Genomic DNA, 27,437 nt, shown 5'->3' on the forward strand with positions numbered 1-27,437 from the left:
ATTATTTCCCACTTTTAAACAACCAGATCTTGTGAGAACTCACTATCACGAGAACATCAAGGGGGAAATCCACCCCCATGATCCAGTCACCTCTCACCAAACCCCTCCTCCAACACTGAAGATCATAATTCAACATGAAATTTGAGTGGGGACAGAGAGCCAAATCATATCACCAATCATTGTGAACTTGGAGACATCTATTTTGCTGTGCATATTTTCTTAATAAAGATTATAGTCATTTATCAATATTTTCTCAGAGAAATTACCTTCTTTCAACTAATATTTATGAAGGGGGACATATAATAACTCTGGGACTGACAAGTAACATTTATGATGGGAAACTATTAATAGCTAACAATTACTAATAATAGACACATTACTGTTGAGTAACTTGCTTTTCATATATATGATCTCATTTAATCTTTGCAACAATACTATACTGCAAATACTTTAAATATGAAATTAAGGGAAATCGAGCAACTTCTCAAGGTCACAGAGTGAGTCACTGACAGAGATGGAAGTGCATTCAAGCTCTTCTGTCCCTACTACACACTACGTGGCTCAGGTACTTGGCTTACTGGGTACCAGACATTGACTAGATGCTCAGGATGCACCGGGCCTTATGTGTGTCAAGGCCTAGTTGGTATGAGATGTTTGGGGGCAGGGAACTAAGGAATAGGGGCACAGGTGTGCTCTTCATTACAGCTGTGGAACATAGGGGAGGTAGCAAGAGATAATGCTAGCTAGAGAGGCTCTACTGGTGAGGCTGCTGTCCCGTTTTGAATAAGGGATAGCTAGTCATGTAGGCTGGGCAATGGGATTGGTTAATTTGAGGCATCACCACTTTCTTCTTACACTAAACCTCAGCTCTAACAAGTACCTTTTAATTTATTTATCTACTTGCCTTCTTCCAAAATAAAACTCATTTTGATTCATCCCTGGATCTGAGAGCCTATGTGCTCTAAAGCGTTGAGTTTTAAAAAAAGTTCCAGCTTTACTGAGACAATAAAAATAAAAATTACTTATATATAAGGTGTACAATGTGCCGATTTGATCTATGCATCCATTGTGAAGTGATGCCCACAATCAAGCTAACTAACACTTCCCATTTAAAACCTTTTTTGGAGAGCTTTATAAGAGTTGTACAACTTGTTCTACTGAAAAGAGAAATGTGCATGCCCTCTCTCCTAAAATGCATTCTGTCCATTGTCGTCTTTGCTGAGAGGGTCACTTGCAAGTCCCTTCAGGAGATTTGAAAACTTTTGGCTCTGCCGTGCCCTGTGATCTCACCACTCATGCCAGTCGAACTCAACCACTGGAGCCTGTGTGGAAACTAGCGCTCCTCAGTCCAGGCATTCCCAGGCCAGGGATCTGCTATGAGTAAATAAGCCAGTGGGCTCTGCAGCCAGACTGCCGGGGTTCAAATCCTGGCCCTCCCATTCACTAGCTGTATGGCATTAGGCACATTATTTATCCTCCCTGTGCCTCAGTTTTCTCTTTTGCAAAATGGCAGTAATGATACCCTCTTCACAGGATTGTTGCAAGGATTAAATAAATTAGTATGTAAATCTCTAATTTGCATATTACTATGAAAACTTTCAAACACAGTAGTCACCATTCAGTAAATGTTCAAGTTTGTTCTCATTACCATTATGGCATCAATCTTTACGAAGTGTATAAAACCTCTTACCCCTTCCCATTGAGGGCAGTCTCAGCTTCCTCTCTCAGACACCTGGCTGGTAGATTTTTAGGGGGATATTTCTTGGAGCAAAGGAAGCTGTTAATCCTTTCCCGGGGAGCCATTCTTTTCAAGTGAGGGCAGAGAAGGAGAAAAATATCTTTGGGGTGTTTCTCTCCCCACCCCCCATCCCGTCCAGTTTCCTGCAGCAGTTAGAACAGAAAGTAGTCTCTCAGAAGATTATCCTGCCACATTCACTTAAATGTGATGCATAGTATGACCTGTAGGATAACAATGGAAAACCCTAATCACTTACTTAAACCTGCCACAGACTAATTTTTAGAAGTCTCAGAGGTGGGTGTGCATATTAAAAGAGACCAGGTCCTTTCCGTAGAACCTTGAGCAAATGTGTATTGATTAACTTAATTAAAGGAAGATTATGACTTGTGCACTGCACTGTGTGTTATCTTACTGTATGGTTTAGGGGATCTTTCAGGCATATGTGCTAATGGCCTTCTCTTTTCAACCAGCATGAATCTGAGGTTATTCCATTAATGTGGTAAGCAAATAATTGCCAAGAACACAGAAGGTAAAAAGCATTTTCTTCTGTAAATAAATTAAAATACTTTAAACTGTTTTTTAGTAATAGTTTTATATGGAGTTTGGTTCAAAGAGATCCTTTTTATTTTTCAAATACTAAGGAACGGAGTTCTTTAGCTTTTATTTATTCTTCTCATCTTACCTCTTGGCTTGAGGTAGGGTCATAGAACCATAAAGATTTGACTGGGCCATTTATTTGCGAAACCTCCAATGTCAGTATCTTTAGGTCTTTTGTCTTAGACCAGATTCCACAGAGAAAGATTCTCTAATCTGCTTTCTGGGGATCAAAGGCCTGGCTGCCAGTATCCAGGAAACCAAATGGGAAGAGGGTAGAAGAGAGGTGGGAATTTCTGGCGTCCAGTATATGTGAATTCACTTAATATTTCTTCCACCCTTAATTGTTCATGCAGTCTGCCAGTCCAGTGACCCTCTATTTTATTCCTTCCAAAAAATAAACCTTCAAGTTTTTGCTGGGGTGAAGAGACAGTTGCCCAGGGAGAGCCTAAGGGATCTAGGGGTCTGACTACTTCTTCAGTAGACTTTCAAGTAATCCTTTTATGAACCACTCCCTCCCTTTTGCCCCCATGTCCAGATGTACCTGGGGCTGCCAGGAATTCAAAATAAAGATTAGGTTGTTTCCCAGCCTTCCCTCCTATTCACACAGGATTCCATTTTCTTGAGTCTGTTAGAGGAACTGATCTCTCTAATATGCCTTTCAGCTTCCAAAATTGTTGCTTTTGTTTTCTGCCTCTTGTTCTCCTTACCCTTATAGGTTTATGTCTTGGGAAAAAATAATCTCTTTATCCTCATTTCAGTGGGGTTTCAAGAGGGAGGGAGAATAAATGTGTATTTTGAATCTGCTTTCTTTACCTAGAAGTAAATTCTCCCCTCGATAACATCTCTCCTTCCTGCTCCCTGTGCCTTTACTTAGAAGGCCCTGCCCTGCCTCTCCCAGCAGGCGCTTGGAGGAATATGGAACGCCCACCCCGCTTCTTTTCTTCCTATGCATGCACTGCAAGTCCAGCCTTTCTAGTTACCTTCCCTGAAGGCGCAGCTGAGATTCTAAGTTGTCTAGAAAGCCATTCTAGAGCACTCAGGGTCATGATGAACAGCACTCATATGTACCTCCTGTGGGCAGCTGAATTCCTGTGTATGCATATTTTCTATCCTCTTCAAGAAGACTCAGACTAGATCAACTAGACTGCATTTGTTCTCGCTCCAGGGCTTTGCCTGATAATTCTTGAAATAAGTTGCAATGTGGTATAGTAGAGCAGGCCTTGGGGTAGGAGCAGCCTGGGGGCAGCTCTGGGCTTCACCACTTACTAGCTGTGTTCTGTTGGGCAAAGAACTTAACCTTTCTGTAGCTCCCTGTCTTCATCTGTAAAATGAGGCGTGTGAGGACTAAATGAGATGAAGCCTTGTCCCTGCTTAGCATAATCCCTGGCATGGAGGAGCTATTTAATAAACATTAGTCTCCTGCCCCTTCTATCCACGCATCTCCATAGCACAGTGCGTTCCTTGTAGTAGGTGCTCAAGAAATATTCACTAAATGATTGTTCTGGAAAAAGAACTTGGTAGAGGTTCTTCATTAGACATACTCTATTTGTATCCAGCTGTACCATATCAACTATGGCAGGAAAGTAGAATCCCTTCTCTAAACTAGAATCATGTGGCAGGAAGTTCTTATCACTTAAGGGGCACTAGGGAACAGAAACACAGTGTTCAGTAAAACTGAAAGGGCCTCAGTCTCAGTGTTGGCTTCACCAAAGCCAACCTGAGGCTTTCAGCTGTGCCTCCTATTTCCAGTTACAAGTGAGAAGTGTGTTAGCTAACTTCCAATTCAATCCACAGCTTGCCACTTGGGATCTGGCAGCTAGCTGATTGTTTGACCCAAGGTGCCCTGCTAGGTAGGGTTGCTAGTTATAATTATATATTCAAATGTCAATTAGCAGAACAGTCTATTATTTGGCAGTTTGGTGTAATGAGATGGATCTTGCACTAATCTTTCAATTCAGCAAGCATTTGGTAAGTACTTTATACGTAAAATTCTTTACTGTGCTATATCTAGTAAAGGTTGCAGGCAGAGCTAGAGGTAAAAGATTAAGTGTGCATCCCTTTTTGAGCTCATGACTTTTCAAATATCTTAAGCAATAAAGAAAAAGGCAGCGGGTTTTCCGTGAAAAACTTTTTTTTCTCACACACATCTCGCTACCTCCCTTTGTACTCAAGTGACAAAAATTTTTAAAACGGTTACCTCATGGAACAGATACCATGGAAATCCATTTAGTGGAAAATTCTTCCCGAGTATGATTGTACTATAGACTCTCTGCTTGATTCTCAGGAAAACTTGAGTGAGACTGATTGTTGCCCTCCAAAGATTTCTAGCTGCCTTTGATATTTGACTTTTTCTTCTCTACCAGAGCTGTCTGTGCAAATTTTTTCTCAGTACTACATCCAGCTTTGTGCGTAAATGGTTTCCATTAAACTCCTGAGTTGTATTTTCTTTTTACACAGTTGATTATTGTGGCTCATCTAAAGAGGGTCATTTTATGAAATGTCTCTACTCCTTCTTGACCTCTGTTTCCTGTGAGTACGAATCTCGGTAGAACAGAGAAAGAAGACACAAGACCTCGCTTAGGGAGTTCAGGGTAGGTGGTAAGGTTGTTTTGTTTGCCACTCATGGCCTATAGCCTGGTAGAGAACACACACTCAGCCCTTCTCTAGACTTGCCTTCTCAAACTCTTTCACACTTGACCTCTTTCTCCAGTCTTGAAGTTAGAGTGGGTATTCCGTTTTTCATAAGCTCTGTCATTTTTGTTTTCCCTCTTTCTGCATTTATTTCCTAGCTAGGGTAAATTTGGGGTGTTGTGAAGATCAAGTCTCAGCTCACTCTCCATGCACTTACCTGAGAACAGAGGTACTCGGGTAGTCATACTCACATTCTCTGTGCTCCAGGGAGCTGGTTGTCAAACTTTCTGAAATTTTGTGAGCTGGTTGTTAAATACAGCCATTATTAAAAAGCAAATTCCATAATATGACAAAGGTAATAAGTGCCAAGACTCATCACTTCTCAATTATTTTATAACATTTCAGGATTATCTATGTTCTTGAGGGCATCTGCATCTATTGCTGATAGTAGAGTTATTATACCTTATTACTATTTGTGTTGCTTTTCATCTCTTCCCAACTCTGAGTTCAGTGACATCTTTAAGTTCAGTGACATCTCAGTGGTAGCTTGAAATCGGCCATGGTGGGACTATTTACACCACGAAAACCACCAAACACCACAAACCAGGACCCCTCCATTTCCCTGGTTGTCAAAACATTTACCAGCACACCGCTAGTCATGCTCTTCTATTCTGCCAGTCATGAGTGATTGTGAGCCGCACCAATTACCATTCGTCTTCAAGATGGCAAAACTCTTCCTCCAAGGTGGTTATACCAACCTTACGCATTTTTGCCCCACAGCCGTATGAACACCAAGCCCAGATTTTTACTCTGGATCCATGGTTACTCCTAGGCTGCCTCTCCCTCCATCTTTCTCATCCCCAATGATTCAGTCATTAATTTCTCTCTTTCTCCCTCTATTTCTGCTTCCCATCCTCTTCTCCTTCCTGCTTCTTCACATTCTTCCTCTACCAATGGTTAAGAGCAAGGGCTCTGGAGACAGACTGACTGGCTTTGAATCTGGGCTTCATCATCAGCTGGTTATGTTACCTTGGGGTTGTTACTGAACTTTTTGTGCCTCAGTTTTATCATCTGTAAAGTGGAGATAATAACAGTATCCACCTAGCACAGTTATTATGAGGACCAAATGAGTTAATTTAAAAGCACCTAGAATAATGGGTGGCTTATAGTAAGCAATATGTGCATATTTACTTAATAAAATAAACACTTGCATTTGTCATCCAGCCCTTCCTTAGGTGCTAATGTTCAAGGCCAGAAGGATAACAGCAATGGAACACATGAGAATAAAAGAAGAGACAAAATGGCCTGGGGTTGTATCACAGGAGTGGTGTGACAGTTCTAGGGAACTAGGAAAAGAGTCAATGAAATGAACTGGAGGAAAGGTGGGAATCAGGAAGGGAGACAAATAAAAAAATTACATTTCAAAATAATCTGCAAAGATTAAAATATACATAATATTAGCTTTTAGTATTTTATTTCAAGTATAAGCCCCAGGAAAATAAAGGGATTTTTTTATAAATGCATAGAAAGTTCCCATTTTGATGTTAGCAGTTAATTCAGTTTTGGTCTTCACCCAAGGCAGGAATGTGGTAGCCACATATTTAAGGCACTTAGGCTAAATCAACTGTGTATTGAACAAGAGCCACAGGGACAGAGTGAGAGATGTGTGTCCATATCTATCAAAAACGCAAGCCGGGAGCTGAAGTACTCATTTGTCTGACCATCTGGAAATCTCTAGTGGTCCAGGCACTTAATTTTACCCTCATTGTTAGAGCAAAAGGGAAACAATAAGAGAAGAAAATGGGCAGCAGGGACATTTTACTTTTCATTTTAAAAAATCTTAGTGATAAAAGGAGCAGAGAGTTTAAAAGAAAAAAATGAGAAACCATTAAAATGATTTGAATGCTCTGTCTATGTTTTGCGGTGAGCGCTATTGTTTTCAGTTACATGGGAACTGTGGTAAATTTATGAATCATTAGAATGTTTTTCCAAATTATAACTGCATGTTCTTAAAATCCCTCCTAAGTAACCCACAGTAAGAGGCTGTTGAACAATTTCATTTAACACTTTTGAGTTTCATATTAATTTTATATTTTAAAAAATGCATACTAAATAGCCCAAAGATAAATCATGATAACTGAGTCTTTGTATGTTTTCTTTCCTTTGCTTTTTAAAACATATGACCCTATCTCTGTTCTCCTCCCCAGTCTAGTGACAGACTTGAGAAAATACAAAACCTGGTTTGGTAGAATGATGACTTCTCAGTCAAAAGCAAAAGCTCGGTTGGGCACAGTGGCTCACGCCTATAATCCCAGCGTTTTGGACGCCCCAGGTATGAGGATTATTTGAGGCAGGAGTTTGAGATCAGCCTGGGCAACATAGTGAGACCCCATCTCTACAAAAAAATGTAGCCATTTGTGGTGGTGTGCACCTGATTATACTACTGCGCTCCGGCCTAGGTGACAGAGGCCGACCCTGTCTCTAAAAGTAAATGAATAAAAATAAAAGCAAAAGTTCCTCTGCCTCACCTAAAGTTGAAAACGATCACAATAGCCAAACGTTGTCTTTTGGCATATGTCTCATCAGCCATAGTCATCTGTGAAACATGCACACTGTTAATGATACCTCACACCTCTCTCCTAGAGGAAGGTACACAAAAGCCTGTTCACTAACCTGGGGCAGCCAGTCCAGCATGGGATCCACAGAAAATGAGGAAAGTAAGGTCAAAGTAGTGGGTAGGGTGGATGTGTGGGAGGTGGGCTAAGTGTGAAGATTTTAAGTTGATTTTCTTAGAAGAGACTGTCCTTTTTTCTGATATTATTTTCCTCCTATTTGGTGTTAAAACATTGCCATTATTTTATGAAAAGAGTGGTAGTATAGATAATCCCGCTTTAAGTATTCTAACTTGATAAAATGAAAAATTGGATCTCTATTGGTCCATTTTTTTTTTCCTGGTTGGTGAAATCTGAGTTTGAAAACTATTGTACATTCTAAGTGTTGGCTGTCTCCTTCCCAGGGTGTAGGTGTTTCCTGTGTGAAGCGATTGTCTCAGAGGGAAACTTAGCAAAGATTTGACATTCTGATTTTTAACGACTAACTGTTCTTGGACTTGGGAGAAAAGCTGCTTCCCTGGGCAATACGTGGGTGGTACTGTTACTGTTCCTTTCATATAAACTTGGGCAGGATGCCACTGAGTTTAATTAGAATGCATTCTAGTGAGTTCCAATATCATATTGGCCTCTCTCTTGACAAATTATGTGCTTTGATAACTAAAATCTAGGAAATACAATGACTCATCTCCTAAACTCAGGGAGACAGTTAAATTAAAGCCTAAGGTTACTTTATGGTGGGAAGGCTGGAGATATCACCATGGTTCATAAAGATTATCATAACCCTTGCAAATGAAGAAAAGGAGAGCAACTTGTTCAACATCTCACAGTCAGTCAATGTTAAAATTATGTTTGGAGCCCAGGTCTCCTGTTGGCTAGCTATTTGATTTTTGCCCAGTAGTGCATTTTGTTTTACTCAGCATGGAAAAGTTATATAAAGCAGTTAAATTTATTTTTGGAATGAGCTAGAATGCTGGGTTCACAACAACCAGTTTCGTTAAAATCAAGAACTGCTCTGAAAATTCATTAGTTCTTCTCAAGTGTTATTGTCCCTCCCCGTAGGAGGCATATCCAAGCTGAATCTCCACTCCTGAACAAATTTTCCCTTGTGTGTGTACACTGGCACGCTTGCTTGCACACTCTCTCCCTCAAACGGTTCCATATGTTCTGTTTTACTGGAAGCCAAGCTCCCTGCTCATTCTCCTCCTTAGAGGGCCGCAGATCTCACCTCTGAGGTGCACGTGTAACTGAGGCTAAAACAATTTGTAGGGAAACTTGTCAGCAAAATTGATTATTATATGGTGTGAACCACCAAAGACAGGTGAGCCTGCACAGAGCGGAACAAATGTATATGTGGTATGCATCTCCCACTGCATGTAACCGGACTTCTCCTCTGACATGGTGATTGATATATTTGTAGCTCTTCCCTAATGAATCATGCCCCATTATGGGTCATTCGAGCCTCCTGCTGAATAGACCTTACCTTTGCTAGTAAAAGGAATAGTAAATGTTCTCCTCTGTGAATTTTGGGGGTTTATTGGCTCTAAAGGAGTGGCTGAGGACATGTAATCTTTAAAAGGACAAAATAATCACATAAAATGTCTAAATAACATTGCTACATCAAAAGGGGCTTCTGTCACTACAGATGCTTTGCAGCATGACAAACTAGTTGGTGTGGAATGCGAATCTGAGATACGTGAAGAAATGAAAGCATTTCAGACCACCTTTGGTGGCAGCTTGATATTCTGGAGTTCTTTGAAAACCTTTTTCTGGTGTTGTACTTGTTCCTTGAAACGGCTTTAAGTGTTAGACTCGTGATAAAATAGGGATGATAATGACTGCTCTACTTTCTCACAATCTGTTTGGATATTGATTGAGATATTTGCAAGTACTCTGAGTTCTGAGGAAGAAGGGTGTTAGGAAATGCTGTGGTGATGTTTTTAGCAGGGCGTGGAAACCTATGCTAAAATAATTTCAGAATGTTAAGTTTGAAGACAGGTTGGATTACTGGCCTCTACCTGTATGACAATCATATGTCCTTCTGGTCTGTCCTTTTGTCTTAGGTATCAGTTCTGAGTGAATTTAGAGGTCAGGGTTTGAGGAATGTGGGATGAGAGAAGAGATCTTGCTGGCCCAAAACTGCCCACGAATTGTCTCTTGGCTGCTGGCATTGGAGTGGTCTGTGCCTCCTGAGGCTGGTCACATAGAATGGTCTACTGATGATCAGGAAGGTCCCGTCTTCATTTGCTGTCCTGACGCCATCCTATCTACTTACTGAGTTACTTCACACCTTTTTTTTCACTGGTGAATATCTCCAATGACAGTCTGTCTTCCTACACCACACACTACCTTCACAGCTTCCTGTAAACCTAGTTTTGGCCTCACCAATCCCACCATTGGAACTGTCATCTGAGGAAGGTCACAATAACCTTCTTCCACAAGCAGTCTTCATTCATCTTTACCACACTACACCTGGCATCATGGACTACCTGAAAAGATTGAACTTACTGCTTTTCATCTTTACTGGAAGTAACAAAAAATAGTGGTTAAGATATGGGCTCTGGATTCAGTCTGCCTGGGTTTCAGTCATAACAGTATAAACTCTTTTGCTGTTGTATTCGAGAGCATAGCATAGTAGCAGTGCCTGGCACATAGTAGGTGGTCAATAAATATTGGATGGATTCGCAGATAGGTAAGCAGGCTTATTCTAACATTCACATTTATATTATAATATAAATGCTGTTGATATAATATCTACAGGTATACCCAAAACAAGAGAAAGGAAACAAGAGTGCTTGGGTATTTTACCTTGTAGGGGCTAGAATTGGTTATCTTTGAATATATATCTGTTTGCTATAAGCTCATCTATATTTGTGGCTTTTCATGTCCTTTAACTTTTATATTGCTTCTTGCTATTAATATTTTTCCTTGAACAAATTACATTTAAAAAACAACTCATATTGCTTAGGTTAAGGAACAGAGTGAAGGAGTGTGTGTGTGTGTGTAGACTGTAGAGCAGGGAATCATTGGGCCTTTTGAGCAGGAAAAGAATATTTGGAAATATACAACTGGGAAGTAAAATTTCTGGGGACATCATTACCTCGAGCGAGTCTTCCCGAGTTGTTCTTTCTTCACTAGAGGATGTGAGTAGGTGGTTTGTTTCTTAAAGGTCAAATGTCCATACATGATCCAAGGAGCTCTTATTTTTCTTAGCTTAGCTTTTATCATACTAAGTCATCTCCTCCTTCTTCTTCTTCTTCTTCTTCTTTTTCTTCTTCTTCTTCTTCTTCTTCTTCTTCCTCTTCCTCTTCCTCTTCCTCTTCCTCCTCCTCCTCCTCCTCCTCCTCCTCTTCTTCTTCTTCTTCTTCCTTCTTCTTCCTTCTTTCTTTTTTTGGTCTATTTTCTACTTCTTTTTTTCTCTGTTAAATCTTCTTCTTCCTTCTTCTTCCTTCTTCTTTCTTTTTTTGGTCTATTTTCTACTTCTTTTTTTCTCTGTTAAATCTTCTTTTTTCTCATGGTACCACAGTGCAAGCCACCCTAGACCACTTCCAGGGCTTTAGTCAGATGGCTTACTGTGAACTCTCACTTCTCCAGGCCACCCCAGTGTATCTGCCAAGTCTTCATCGAATACCATTTTCCCGGGGAGGGGGCACAGTATAGGGTGGTAAAGAGAACATCAAACTGGGACTCAAAAGGCCTAGATTCTTCTTTTTCCTCTGAAATCTCACTTCTTTCTTTCTGTTTTGTTTTGTGTTGTTTTTCTGGTGGTTGTTTTTAAGATGTTTCTATTTATCACTGATTTTGAGCAATTCGATTATTTGTGACTTTCTGTAGTTTTTGTTATCTTCCATTTGAGATGTATCGAGCTGCTTGAATCTGTGGGCTTATATTTTTCATCAAATTTGGAAAATTTCCAGCCACTATATCTTGTTACATTTTCTCTGCACCCCCCCACCCCCAGTTGCATGTATATTAAGCTGCCTGATATTGTTTCTCAGTTTGCTGACTCTCTGTCCTATTTTTTTTTAATCCTTTTTTCTCTGTGTGTTTTATTTTGGATAGTTTCTATTGCTGTGTCTTCCATTTCTGTTTCTGCCATGTTTATATTTTCCATTATGTTTTTAGACATAGGACCCTATTCCTAATAGCTGTTTTAACCTCCTTGTCTATTATCTGTGTCATCCCTGGGTCTGTTTCCCTTAACTGATTTTTACTTCTCCTCATATATTTTCCAACTTATTTCCATATGCCCGGTAATTTTTTTATTGGATGCTAGACATGCAAGGTTTTTTTTACTTTGTTAAGTGCTGGATTTTGTTATAGTTCTTTAAATATTGTTGAACTTTGGGAACACATTTAAGTTATTTAGAATTATTTTCATCATGTCAGCCTTGCTTCTAGGCTTTATCAGACAGGTCCAGGGCAGCTTTTACTCTGAGGCTAATTTGGCCCCACTGTTGAGGCAATATTGTTTTGAAGACTACCTGACACCCTATTTATTAGGAGGTTCTTCCACTCTAGCTAGTGGGAAGGAACATGGACCATTCATTGCCCTGTGTGAACTCACAGGATTTGTGAGTTCACAAATTGGATTATTCTGCCTGCTCCATTGAGATAGTCCTCTCTGGCCTCAGTAGTGTCCTTCACACAGACCAGTACTTAGCCAAAGGTTCTACACAGAAGATCTACAGAGATCTTGTGCTCACACATGCTCCTTTTTGCACACACGTGCTCTCTTTCTCTCCCCACCCTCCCCTCTCTTTGTGAAGCTCTCCACTCTTCAGTATTTTGCCACAGTGAACTGTAGCTGCCTTGGTCTTCTAAAACTCCAAATTCTGTCTCCTCAACCTAACAAGACTTCCAGGCTCTGTCCAGGTCCCTTCTTCCTGCATTATGACCCAGAAACTCTTCAGCTGGGGCACTCAGAGGGCTCACGTCATTCGTTTTTCATCTCTGGTGTCTGAAACTACTGTTTCCCATATTTTGTCTGGTTTTCTAATTGCTTAAGGCAGGATTTCAAGCTATTTTATACTGAGATACTTTAATTTTACTTCCCTGCAGAACAAGAGCATTTTCTTCATTATCATTAATGCATTATCAAGATAGCATGATCACTGTCACAATTAGAAAAAGTTTCTAATATCTCCATGTTTCTAATATGTAGTCAATTTTGCATTTTCCCAGATGCATTGTCCCAGAAATGTCCTTTTCAGCTGGTTTGTTCAAACTAGGATTCCATCTAGGACCATAATTGTTATGTGGCTTAAGTCTCTGTAATCCCAAACAGTCACATTTTTTTCTTGACACTGATACAGTGAACGGAACCAGCCAGCCATGCTGTGGAACATTCCATCTTCTGTATTTGATTGCTTCCTCTATTTCCTGTTACTAGAAGTTAGGTCTGAAAGCTTGATTAGATTGAAGTTAAATGTTTTTAGTGAGAATATATCATAGATGATGTTATATTCATATTCTGTCTCATCCATAAACCTGTAAGAACTGGTTTCCTTACATTAATTAGGCCAAGCTCAACCCCTGGATGAGGCTTGTGACCTTTTAATCCCTCCATTGTGTAATTTGATTTTTGTTGTGGGGAAGTAATTGATGTTCTATAACATTGACCCTATGTGGATGTTCATTTCCACAATTTCTGGTTAACTTTCATTTTGGTTTTTTGTGTTTGTTTGTTTGTTTGTTTGTTTGTTTTTGAGACGGAGTCTCGCTGTGCCACCCAGTCTGGAGTGCAGTGGCATGATCTCGGCTCACTGCAACCTCCGCCTCCCGGGTTCAAGTGATTCTCCTGCCTCAGCCTCCTGAGTAGCTGGGACTACAGGTGTGTTCCACCTTGTCTGGCTAATTTTTGTATTTTTAGTAGAGATAGGGTTTCATCATGTTGGCCAGACTGGTCTCAAATTCCTGACCTCAGGCCGTCCACCTGCCTTGGCCTCCCAAAGTGCTGTGATTACAGGGGTGAGCCACCGCGCCTGGCCTCAACTTTCATTTTGTCTTAGTACCAATAGATAACCTTTACCTGAATCAGTTGTTTTATTAGGGGCCACAAAATGATTTTTTTATTTGTATTATTATTTTTTTTGAGATGGAATCTCACTCTGTCGCCAGGCTTGAGTAGTGATGCAATCATAGCTTACCTGAAACACCTGGACTCAAGTGATTCTCCCACATCAGCCTCAAGTGTAGCAGGGGTTACAGGTACACATCACCACACCCAGCTAATTTTTCTATTTTTTGTAGAGATAGGGTCTTGCCGTGTTGCCTAGGCTGGTCTCAAACTCCTGGGCTCAAGCAATTCTGTGCCGGCCTCCCTAAGTGCTGGGATTACAAGTGTGAGCCACCACATCCTGCCTTATTTTGTAATTATATTATTTTTTCTACATTTATTAGCTGGTATTCTTCCTTAAAATAGGACTTTTTGAATTTGGTAATGCTGAAATATAGTTCCTACTGACAAGATAGCACAAATGCATAATTTTTATTTACCAAATTTCAAAGACAGTTTTGTTTTAATAGCCACCTTAAATGGTGACAAATGAGTTTTTTCTGACTTTCTCTCTTCGTTGATTTTTCAGTATGCGTAATCACCTGTAATAATTTATTCTTCTTGATGCACTAATCATCAGCTTTGGCCAGAGGGACTCACAGAGCTGGATTCTAGATTTTGAAATATCATAAACTATCTATATATTTAATATCTTTGACAGGCCCTTTAATATTTGTTATGGTTCTTTTTTAAGCCAGAGAATTAGACTAGATAACAAGGTTTGCTTTCAGCTCTAGAATTAGGATCCTGAGCTCTGCTACCAAATACTGCCCTGCCTCTGTCCAGCTGCAGAAGACCCTCAGCCTGTCTGTCATTCAGGCCTTTCACAAGCTGGCTCCCCCATCCACTCAACCCTTTCTCCAGATTCCTTGGCAGAAATTCCCTCCTCCAGCCACACTTGTCTCCTAACTGCTACACATGACCAGCTCCTCCTTTATCCCCAGCCTTTACTTACACCTTTTCCCTTGCCTGAATACCCTGCCTCTGCCTCTGTAAGTATCCAAACCTCCCCATACTCCAGATCCCAGTTCAGGCTCCCCCACCTTTTTATTCCTGTTCCCTTACCTTGTCTTTTATACTCATTTCCCTCTTCTCTTGGAATATCACTGTTTCCTGTTCTAATTGATGTTTTCCCGAGCAGATTATCATCACCCTGAAAAAAAAAGTCCATGCTTTTTACCAAGAACATTGCTAGGCCCAGTAGAAGTACAGTATCTGCTAATGTCATTGTTATATTTCTATATCTTTTCTAACATGTAACACCTTTTGTTTTGCTGAATAACAGCCTTAAGGTGCTTTTGAAGTGTGCATGGGTGTGTGTGTGTGTGTGTGTGTGTGTGTGTGTGTGTGTGTGTGTGTGTTGGGGAAGGAGGGTGTTGCAGATATTTCTTATAAATGCTAATACTTTCCTATTCATCGATCTATTTCTACCCATATGTAATGGAACCCATTGCATATCAAGAGGTATTGACAACTTACCTGTAGAGTTGCGTTGATTTGAAATACATAAGTCAACAATTACTGCCTTATTATGTAATATTAGCTGGGGAAAGAAAGATGGCCACTGGGTTCATACGATCTAATTAAGCACAACTGTTGTAGACTTTTTCTCCCTTTCCTGCTGTTATGTTTTGTTTTGTTTTGAATATGAAATCACAAACCCCCAAATAAGCCTCATAAAGAGACAGCTGTGCTTATAAGATTATGTTCGTCACAGATTTTATTCAACCATAAATGATTTCTACCCAAAATGTTAAAAATATATATTATTGATAATTTATATCATATACATTTTCCATGTTTTTATTGGCAAATAAACTTAATAAGAATAACTTATGTGAATTCTAAAGGCATATAGTTTTTTTGATTGTCTAAAATTTGACCTCATATATTTTGTGTAAGCCTATTTCTAAATTCTGCCTCGTTAGCCTGACAAACAGAGCTTCAGAGTTTGTTTGTTATGTAAGTATATTCATGTTTTCTGAACAGTGAAACTTTTTGAAATTATCTTCTGTACTTGAAGTGGATCATCTAGTGATTAGTGTCATCAGATTGAATTATTTATTTTTTTTTGCTGGAAATGAGTGATATTACAAATGTTCAAGTACTCTGTGTGTGTATGTATGTATGTATGTCGTAAAAGGACATTCATGACTTGGCTTCTGACTGCCTCTCTGAGCCCTCCCACCTGATCATGCATACATACCCCCCCAACCCCCGCTCCCCTACACACCCCCTTCACCCCAGCCCTGAACAACCGCTTACAGTTCCCTGAATCCCATGCTGTTTCATGTTCATACTGCTCCATCTTCTTGAAGTGCTCTTTTTCCATCTTTGTTCATTCTACAAATCGCAATTATTTATCTTGCAGGAGTCAGTTCAGTTGTACACTCTTCTTTCTCACCTCTCTCTCCCTGTCTTTCACCCCAGTCCAATTAACTCTTTCTTCCTCTGTGCCTCTACCGTACAATATGCAGATGCCCATCAGCACCTAGGACATTTTATTGTCCTTATTTGTGAGCTTATTTTCTTTCCTTTTTTATCTTCATCAAGAATTTCTTATTTATTTATTTATTATACTTTAAGTTCTAGGGTACATGTGCACAACATGCAGGTTTGTTACATATGTATACATGGGTTGGTTTGCTGCCCCATTAACTCATCATTGACATTAAGTATTTTTTTTAATGCTATCCCTCTCCCATCCCCCCACCCCACGACAGGCCCCAGTGTGTGATGTTCCCCGCCCTGTGTCCAAGTGTTCTCATTGTGTGAACTTACTTTCTTATCCTGCTAGTATCTAAGATTGTTGGAGGGCAAGAATCTTGTCTGGCTTTGTATCTCCTGCAGTTAGGCTAGCGTTTGGCATAGAGAAGGTACTTATTTATCTATTTAATCAATTAGCTAAGTTCCCTGCTGTTTCCCCAAACAACTTCGCATCCTCTCCAGAACAGTTTTCATCTGGTAGTCAGTAGCAGTACTGCCAACAATACTTCTATGTGTTCACATTTTTAAAATATATCATAAGTAAAAACCATTGTATCAGAATACCAATATACCTAAGGATTGTATTCTCAAAGGTTTTTGAAGAGGTACCTATTTGTAACAATGGTTGTAAATAAATTGTTTAAAATTGAGGCTTAACATGCATTCATGTAACAACCAACCAGATGCCTTTCCCAGTCAATATCCTCCCCACCCCGCTCTAAAAACAAATAACCACTATTCTGATTTGTCTCACCCTATATTAGCTATGCCGGATCTTGACCTTCATATAAATGAGATCGAACAGTATATATCTTTTTGTGACTGGCTACTTTCATTCGGCATTATGTCTGTGATATTTTTCCATGTGAATTCTTTTTTTTTTTTTTTTTTTTTGAGACGGAGTCTCGCTCTGTCGCCCAGGCTGGAGTGCAGTGGCGCGATCTCGGCTCACTGCAAGCTCCGCCTCCCGGGTTCACGCCATTCTCCTGCCTCAGCCTCCCGAGTAGCTGGGACTACAGGTGCCCACAACCGCGCCCGGCTAATTTTTTGTATTTTTAGTAGAGACGGGGTTTCACCGTGGTCTCGATCTCCTGACCTTGTGATCCGCCCGCCTCGGCCTCCCAAAGTGCTGGGATTACAGGCGTGAGCCACCGCGCCTGGCTCCATGTGAATTCTTATGTTAACTACTAGCTTTGCTCTTTTTCATTGCTCTGTAGCATCTCATTGTATGAATATGTCACAGTTTTATTTATCTACTCTACTGTTGATGGACATTTGGGTTATTTCCAGACTTGGCCTTGAACATAAAGTTTTATTTGAGAACCAAACTACAGAGCATAGCATTAGACCTGCTTTTTGTCCTTTCTCTGCCTTCTAATAGGCAACAAATAGATCTTAATATAGGATGTACTTAACTTTACTCATTCAGTTAAGAAAGATTTATTGAGTACCTGTTGTGTGCCAGGTCCTGAATAAGTGTCCCTCCCTTCTGGAATCTCACAGACTACTGGGGAAGGCAGACCCTAAACAAGCCATTACAAGTGTGCTAAATGTTGTAACTAAGACATAGAAGGTGTTCTAGGTGTTTATAACAGGAAAACGTAATCTGGCATGAGGGTTAGGGAGAATCTTCCCACAGAAGGGGTATGTTAGCTGAGACCCGAAGGAGAAACAAAAGTACTGTCTGGAAGGAAGACAAGGAACAGCATTGCTGGAAGGTACAAGGTCCAGAAATGGTAATGGAGAATTGAAAGAACCCCCATGTAGCTGAATCATAGAGAGGAAAGTAGAAAATGGTAGGAGGTGGGGCTGGAAGGGTAGACAGAAGCCATGTCATGAAGGGCCTTATGAGTTATCTGAGCAACGTGAGTCCTCATCCATTAAAGAGTTTTAATCCCATGAATGGACATAACTTTAAATTTTTTCCCTTTGATGTTAACCTTACAAATTCTGAAGTGCACAAATCTTAAGCACAAAGAATTTTTATATACATTTTTACTAACACAACTGCTATTCCATCAGTATAATGCCAGCACCTAGAATGTCCTCTCCTTCGCAGTTAGGACCCTCTCTTAAGGGTAGCCGCTATTCTGACTTCTATCACCAGAGGTTACTTTTCCCTGATTTTGAACTACAATAATAACAAAATTGTCCAGTTGCACACCTTTGGGTCAGGCTACTTTGACTTAGCCTAAGATCTGCACAGTTCATCCATGTGTTGCCTGTAGCAGTAGCCTGTCTCTTTCATGACTCTGTAGTTTTCCATTGTATGAGTATACCACAATTTATTTGCCCACTGTATTGATTGACATGAGAATTGCTTTTTTTTTTTTTTTTTTTTGGCTGTTATAAATAAAACGATTAGGCCAGGCAGAGTGGCTCATGTCTGTAATACCAGCACTTTGGGAGGCTGGGGTGGGAGGATCATTTGAGGCCAGGAGTTTAACACCAGCCTGGGCAGCATAGCAAGACTCCATCTCTACCAAAAAAAAGAAATTAGCCTCGTATGTTGCCCTCTGCCTGTAGTCCCAGCTACTGGAGAGTGAGGTGGGAGGATCGCTGGAGCCCAGGAGCTTGAGATTGCAATGAGCTATGATCACACTACTGAGCTCCAGTCTGACCCCATCTCAGGAAAAAGAAAAAATTAAGCTAGAGCTGCAATAAATAAATAAAATCATTGTGAAGATTTGTGTTCATGTCTTTTGATTGACATGAACACTCATTTCTGTGGGAGGTAGAATTTTCAAAAAGATGACTGCATTCAGGGTGGAGGCTGATTTGGAAGGCACAGAGGTGGCAGTTCCTCAGGCGCCAGCTCTTGGATGTACAGCCTTTTGCAAGTCATCTTAGTAAAGAGAGGACACATTCAAAACAGTTTAAACATCACACAAATCAAAGCGTAGATTAAAAAATGGAAAGCATATTTCCTTTTGGCTTCTATTATTACTGTCGTTTTCATAGTTATTATCATTGTTTACAGCCAGCTACAGCTTAGAGCTGATAGTAACTGCAAAGACAATATGATATACAAGTTTTAGTGACTTGTCATTGAATATGCCCCAATAAACAAAACCATTATTGTCATCAAACGTTTGTGAAGCCCCGTTTTTACGAGCTTCTTGTTGTGCCAAACCCTTGTTAACCTCAGTAGGAAACGCATCAGGTTCAAGAGGTGGAAGAAGAGACCCAGAGCCAGCAGAGGAGAGAGGGGGTTTTATTATGGGCTTAATACAGGGGAGAGAGTCCAGTGGGGACGGGCTGGGCAGGAAAACCACAACCACCCACAAACGTCATGCAGTTTATAGAGCATTTCCACTTACCACCCTCCCACCAACCACCTCCACTTGGCAACTTTAATGTAACCCAAAACTCAGGGCCTCGATCCCCGTATGGCTGGTGTTCCATGAAATCAGCCAGGGGCCTCAGATGTTTATCGTAGATAAGGAAGGAATCTCCAGGTTAACCACTCCCAAATTACCTAGCTCGGAACACACATTCAGGTGCATTGCCACACAGGATCATTCTAAGGAGATGCTTAAATTATTGCTCTCAGGTGTGCTTGCCCTACACTCCGTGTGTGTGTGTGTGTGCGTGCATGCGTGCGCACGCACGTGTGAGATGGTGCTGGAGATGTGTGTCTGAAGCGATAGACATATTTCTCTGACCATACAGAACCTTAGATTCTTAGCAGCATCTCTGATCTATCCTCTCAGGAAGTAAAACAACACAGATATAGAGACTCCATTCGCCAAACTAAAGTTGTTTTGGTGTTGGTTTTGTTTCTGAATTGTGAATTTATTTGTGTCTTAAAACTTTAAAATCAGCACATTTTGAATTGGGAATTTATGTCTTAAAACATTAAAATGAGCACATTCAGTTATATATACATATATAATGAATTGCCATTATAGAAAATAATACAATCAGGTGAAGTTAAGAGTGCTGTTGTGGAAATACCCAAGACTTTCAGCCACAATAAATGTTCACTCCTTAGAACCATGGAAATTAAGATACAGTGTAGTGGCCGGGCGCAGTGGCTCATGCCTGTAATCCCAGCACTTTGAGAGGCCGAGGCAGTCGGATCATGAGGTCAGGAGATCGAGACCAGCCTGACTAACATGGTGAAACCCCCTCTCTACTAAAAATACAAAAATTAGCCAGTTGTGGTGGCACGCACCTGTAGTCCCAGCTACTTGGGAGGCTGAGGCAGGAGAATCACTTGAACCTGGGAGACGGAGGTTGCAGTGAGCCAAGCACTCCAGCCTGGGCGACAAAGTGAGACTCGGTCTCAAAAAAAAAAAAAAAAAAAAAAAAGATACAGTGTAGTAATAAGGAAGCAGTGGTCTGATTTCACCTTACCAAATCAGGCTCTTATCCACTACTACAATTATACTCTAACTCGCTCTTTTCACCCTATTCTGAATGTGTTGTGCATGTGCATTAAATCAATACATGTTTATTGAGCACCTGCAATATGCCAGATACCTTGTGAGGTGTTAGAAGTGTGAAGGTACAGTCACTGATCAACAGGAATTAGCAGCGTAGTGGAAGAGATGGTCAATTGAACCAGTGATTACCAGACTCCAATTAGAGCATGGGCCAAAATGCCAGGGTCCTCTGGTGGCACAGAAGGGGCATTTAAATCAGAGCAGGTAATCTCCAAAGATGAGAGTCATGAGCTAGGAATAGTATTCCAGACACTAAGATGAGGAGGCACAAAGGCACAGAGGCAAAAAGTAGCCTGCTGTAGGCAAGGAGTCACTAGTAATTTAGTGTGATTGGAGCAAAAGATGGGCATGTTCAGAGGAACTGGAGAGAAGCATAGAGGAAAAAATAGTAATAATAATAATAATTTTAATGGACAAAAAAACTTTTAAAAAGAGAGAGAGAAGCCTAGAGGGGTAGGCTGGAGGCAGAACTGAAGATGATTGGTGTTCATGAAAGGGCTGAGAAGGAAAGATCGAGAATTAAGAGGCCTGATCAAGCTCACCCCGTTCACAGTGGTACTCCTCATGTGTCCTCAAACATGTCATTGGGCCTTAGGGTCCTGATTAGTATGACCAGAGAATTAGGGAGAGTTATTCCCAAACCGTGAAACACTGTTCCAGTAGATGGGAAAAGATTGACTATGAACAATGGTTTCATTACTTTGATAGTTAAGGGAAGACTGAATACTGCATTGGCCTCTTTAAGACTCCTCCTGACTCTAGCATATTAAAGGTTTCTGAAGTCATCCAGTAAAAACACCACTTCAGTTTTCTTTAATTCAGTATTTTCCAAATTATGTGGACTGGGAGCCGATTTTCTGTAACAGGATATTAGTATCATGAGGCAGAGCCCCATTCTGGCAAACAGTGGACTAGTTCTCAAAAGTACAATCATCTTTATTCATTCACTAATTAAATTTTTTTAAGTGCAGAACCAAACAACGGGTTCACTTTATACTTTAGATTACCAGCGTATCCCTGTAATAAACTTTAGGTGTTTATTTTCCACAGCAATATTTTTTTTATTACATCAACTGTCCTGGGATTTATCTTTTCTTTTCTCATTTTTCATGTCATGCATAGACTTTATTACCTGGTAATAAGTTGCAAGAAATGTGAATTGAGTTGTTTCTAAGCAAATATCAATCATTTATGATTTGTTTAATAGAAATTATAATGAAGAAAATCAGGGTTTTGCTTATTATGAAGTCATTATAGTCAACATTAGCAAATCCCAAAATTAATAATGTGTCAGTAAATCATTTGCATTGCTAAAGAGATCAAATAAATAAAAACAGGATTGACCTTGTTAGAAATTTGATATTTTCAACATTTATCTGTCAAAGCCACTGATTTGGAAATTGTTATAAATTCTTGAAAAATGGAAACTATTTTCCCTGTAAAAATACCCATCATTTGGCAAAATACGGTGTCATTTTTCTTGAAGAGAATGTAGTGATTGATTATCCAGAGTGCTACCATGACAAGGTAAACCAACCAAATAGCTGGAAAATTGTATGTAATCATATAGCATCACAGAGGCTCTGTGTTGAGCACAACCATTAGAATTAAACCATGGCATCTAATCATTCCCTGCTGGTACTTCCTGTTCCTCCCCAAAACCTTGACCTCCAGTGGATATGCAGAGGTGTTCGCAGTCATCCCTTCCCCTCCAAATGCTGTCAGCACAATTCTAGTCAGCTGAAAGCTCTGCAATAAATACAAACCAAACCCAAACCACCCAAGGAGATTTCAAAATGCAAAGGTGTCTGTGTCTAACATCCCTCACATATATGGCATTCGGAGATTTATTCTGTGTATTAACATTATTAGTCTAGTTTCTTTTATTAATAGTATTGTCCTGAAAATCCTGAGAGATTATAAACAACTGAGGGAAGAGAAGGATGGGAGATGGACAAAAAGAAAAGAGGAATGCTGATCCCTCTTGAGAGGCTGATAATCTATTCAGGAAGACGAAATACACCTGAGATGCCTTGAGGGCCGTTACACAGTATTCGTCCAGTGTGAAAGCGCCAGTACACAAATTGAATGCATGAGTCATGGGGGCCAACAGAGTAAAGGAGCAATCCAATTATCCTTGGTTATTAGAGAACTAAATTGAGTCATAAGAAAGGAAAGGGCTACCCAAACCTACCCCAGAGATGGTCATCAATAGCATACTTGGGAGTAGAACCAGGCTCTTTCTCCCAATAATCAGAGGGATCTCCTCATGCTCGTCTTCCCTGCAATGTTTTAGATTTTAAACAGGCTTTGTTAGGATGGCTGAACTTCAGTCTCCTTTGTTAATTGCTGCCCACATGTTGTAGGATATCTTGTGTTCTGAATCAGGATGAGGATTTTAAATTCTTCCTAGTGTAAGGACGTGTAGCCAGGCAGAATCAATTCCTGTCACTCACACACAAATACACAGGAATGGGATTATGGATCAGGGTGAAGCTGCAGTGCTTTAATCTTAAAATCAATACAGAAAAGGAAGTTGAACTTGTGGGGATTCTATAGAAACTGTAATTTGGCTTCCTATGAGGTTTGCCTTACAGAATATAAGTGCTCCTTGCTTTTCACCTTCTGATTATTTTACTGGGGTGGGAAAAATGAGAGGAAGGGGAAAGATGACAAGAAACTTCTACCACCAAATCTTGAATAAGCATGCAAGTGTAACTCATAATTCAAGCTAATCCACCACTGTGTTGAGAAGAGCTATACACCTTTGTTTAATCTTTTGATTTTTAGAAAATAATTAGCCAGAACCTTGTACCCCATCATCTGTATTTAAGCATAATAAAAATGCATTTGATTTCTTCATAGTTCACTGTCAAGACTGGAAGAGTATTTTTTTAAGCTTACTTTTATGGCTAAGCTTATCATAGCCTATGTAATTTTATATAAATATAAAATCAACAAGCCAGTTACTGACTGAAGGATTCCAAGCTGCTAAGCATGCGATTAATATTTACCCCAGTGTAATTCTGCTTCTCTTGAAAGAGGCATGAACTAATGGTTTAAACAACTAAGTCTTTTCTTAATCAAAGATTTAGAATTTGTTGACTATGTGTCTTTTTCAGATATAACACTGATTTGCTGCACAATTCTGTTGGCGTCCAGCTTTAAGATGGGCTTATTTTTCCTTTTGGATAGTTTTTTAATTCAGTTTTAAAATATGTCTGAGTGTGTTTAGACCCTGCGCCTACAGTGGTGACAGCAATATGAAACACTGTAATCTCGTGAGAAAATGCACTGTGGGCAGCAGAACTCTGGTCTGGCTCTGAGGCAGAGTGGTATAGTTAGAAGAGCAAAGCCTGGAGCTCCTTCTTTGTTTACTTCATCTTCCTAAGCTTGTTTCCTCATCTTTAAACTGGGGATGATTATAGGATACACCTGATAGGTAGGGGTGTTGAGAGAATTAAAGGAAATAAAATATACAAAGTGCTTATCATTGTACTTTGCACTTGTAAGAACTCTATAAATGTTCATGATTATCATGATTATTATGTGAGTCTCAAGTGAGATAACATATGCTGTGTATGTGAAAACATTCTACAAGCTGTAAAACACAATACAAATGTTAATTGTTATTCTGAATAGATTGATGGTTTTGAAACTTTTAAAATAAATCATGGAAGGTTTTTTCTTTGTGCTGCCTGTCATAGGTTCCTAATCTCAAAGAGCCTTGGAGTGATGAATCAGGCTCCAGCTGAATATGCATTTTCTGTCTTAAAAGCCAGAGTTATCTTGTGAGTGTCAAGAATTCCATGATATCAACTTGAAAATCCCAATTCTGTGTCCTTCCAGAGAAAACACTTGCTCAGGTCTTGGGAAGACCGGTGCTGTGTAAGATTCTTATTTGGTTGTTGTTTTGAGTTCATATTTCAAAATGTCACATTCTTCCAGGAAAGCTCAGATACCTTAAATTATGACATACTTGGAGTTGTCCTTCCTTGTCCTACACATTACTTGACTACAGAAATCTCATATCCTCTCTTTGTTGTTCATTTCCAGAGCACAATCATTGTGGAGAAGACAGTGCAAGACCTCCTGAACCTGATGCATGACTTGAGTGCATATTCAGATCAATTCCTCAACATGGTGTGCGTGAAGCTCCAGGAGTACAAGGACACCTGCACTGCAGCTTACAGGTATAGCTTCTGTTAGGAGCTAAGCAAAGTAACGTTTGAGCCTGAGGGTGGTTCTGATTGGTGAAATTGCCTTAATAGCCTAATATTCAAAAGGATCATCTCTGAGTTTGTCAAGAGATGAGAACATCCATCATGGAAATAGTCTCCTAGACCTTTGTGTAGTCGGAACAACAGAGAGAATGAAAGTGATGAAGGGACAGAGCCACTAGGACTGCCATTGAGTGGCTCGGATTATGTGTCAGCCTTGATGTTCATGAAAACCTGGAATGATAAGATCATGTTCCTCACGGAAATTCCAGATCTTGGTTAGTCTATCTTATGGTTAAAAAGATCCTTAAAATAGAGCAATTTGAAACTCTTAATCTTTAATAGGATTTCTTTTTAATTAAAAATATATTCTGGCTGGGCGCGGTGGCTCACGCCTGTAATCCCAGCACTTTGGGAGGCCGAGGCAGGTGGATCACGAGGTCAGGAGATCGAGACCATCCTGGCTAACATGGTGAAACCCCGTCTCTACTAAAAATACAAAAAATTAGCCGGGCGAGGCGGCGGGCGCTTGTAGTCCCAGCTACTCTGGAGGCTGAGGCAGGAGAATGGCGTGAACCTGGGAGGCAGAGCTTGCAGTGAGCTGAGATCGCGCCACTGCATTCCAGTCTGGGCGACAGAGCGAGACTCCGTCTCAAAAAAAAAAAAAAAATATATATATATATATATTCTTCCTGACATTTAATTTGTAGCATTCCTACTGTCACAAAAGAACAGTTACCCCTGTTTTCAGCATCAGTAGCAATGAAAAACCATTGTTATGAACTTGAAAACCATTAGTTATCCCGTTATCCCTCTGATTTCCTTCCCTAGGTTCAAAAAAATCTCTCTGGGCTTGTGGAAAAGATCATAGCAATTCTCTAAGAAAGCTTATAATAGGAACAAATTACGATCTGGTTCACAATACATGAAACAATTAGGGAAGAAAAGAATGTATAATAAAATACTAAATTTTGTGTGCTCTATATTGAAGACTAGATAGGTGAAGTGCACTACGTAATCAGGCGCTGCTTGTATAATATGGACTGTGAGGGCAGAGGGATCAAAACACAAGAAAGAGAAAGGGTTGTAATCGGGAATGGTTTCGCAGGTGAGATATGTGCTGGACTGATGAAATTTACAGAGGTAGAAAGAATACACAAAGGCGAGGATGGAGGAAGCAATGAGACAGTTGCCCACTATTTTACTTTATTTATTTTATTTTATTTTTTGAGATAAAGTCTCGCTCTATCGCCAGGCTGGAGTGCAGTGGCACAATCTCAGCTCACTGCAACCTCTGCCTCCTGGGTTCAAGTAATTCCACTGCCTCAGCCTCCCGAGTAGCTGGGACTACAGGTGTGCACCACCACGTCTGGCTAATTTTTCTGTTTTTAGTAGAGGCAAGCTTTCACCATGTTGGCCAGGCTGGTCTCAAACTCCTAACCTCATGATCCGCCCATCTTGGCCTCCCAAAGTGCTGGGATTATAGGCCTGAGCCACCGCACCCAACCCAGTTGCCCACTATTTAAAGGGGACAATGAGGAGGAAGTTTGACTGGGATAGAGTTCCTAGGAGAATCTAGCAGGAGATAATGTTGAATAGGAAGAATAAGACCAACTAAAAAGGGGTCATAAAAAATAAGATCCTGAAAATGTAGATGTTGGATAGCAGATAGGGAATCACTTATAATAAGTGAGCAAGGAAGCAATGTTCACAGAAGATTGATTTGGCAGAGGAATACAACATAGATTAATGCTTAACCTTCCTGATTCCAGCAATAAGAATTATCCACAGTTACATGGACAAATTAATCAACAACCATCTCATTGAGATGCTGTCCCAATAACTTTTTGTGTTCAATAATTATTTATCAAAACTTATATTTAGGTTAAAATCATACATATAATTAACAATTCTGTCAATTGGTTGTATACTAAATAATAATTATAATGGTAATTCAAACAAAAGAAAGTTAAAATTTAGTCTTGTGGTAACAGAAACTTTAAAGTTTTTGGATTTTAATTTATACAGATAGTCTTTTGTAAAAAGCTACAATGGAATAATAAAATAATTTCAAGCATAAAATATATTTCATTAGGATAAATTTCAGTGAGGAAATGAAATAGAATAATTCAAAGAGGAAAAGGAAAAGTGAAAAATATCCAACTGTTAAAGAAGAGCTTGTTCATATGTATTGTAAATATATAATGGAGGGTATCAAATCCCTGTGGCATTGAGATTCCATTGGATACTGTTTTTAAAATTTTAATTGACAGATAATAATTATATAATGAGTACAGTGCGATGGTCTGATATATGAATACATTATGAAATGATTACATTCAATCCAATTCATATATCCATTACCTCTCATACTTGTTTTTGTGTGTCTTTGTGCTGCAAACATTTAAAATCTACTCTCAGCATTTTGAAATATATGTTACGTTATTATTAATTATAGTCATCATGATGTTCAATCATTCTCAGAATGCCATTCCTCCTAACTGAAACTTTGTATGGTTTGAGCAACATCTCCCCACCTCACCCCACACCCATCCCACTCCGCTGGCCCCCAGCCTCCGGCAGCCACTGTTCTCCCTCTACTTCTGTGAGTCTTTTGTAGACTTTTTTAGAGTCCCCTAAAGTGAAATC

The 27,437-nt window shown here is 39.9% G+C and overlaps 1 protein-coding gene across 7 annotated transcripts in view; it reads left to right on the forward strand.

Annotated features, from left to right (window-relative positions):
- The window catches only part of EXOC4 (exocyst complex component 4), an 815,224-nt gene that overhangs the window by 618,767 nt on the left and 169,020 nt on the right, over nt 1-27,437 (forward strand). For 3 of the 7 annotated variants that reach the window (XM_015134944.3, XM_015134942.3, XM_077997361.1), the window contains one exon: nt 24,625-24,761. In XM_015134944.3, coding sequence (XP_014990430.1) covers nt 24,625-24,761 — 137 coding nt within the window. Of the gene's footprint in view, nt 1-24,624; nt 25,302-26,260; nt 26,923-27,437 lie in introns of those variants that run through there. The other 4 variants (XR_013415597.1, XR_013415596.1, XR_013415598.1 and 1 more) reach the window with 4 other exon arrangements.

Source organism: Macaca mulatta, chromosome 3 (genome assembly GCF_049350105.2).
Source record: "Macaca mulatta isolate MMU2019108-1 chromosome 3, T2T-MMU8v2.0, whole genome shotgun sequence".
Classification (NCBI taxonomy): domain Eukaryota; kingdom Metazoa; phylum Chordata; class Mammalia; order Primates; family Cercopithecidae; genus Macaca; species Macaca mulatta.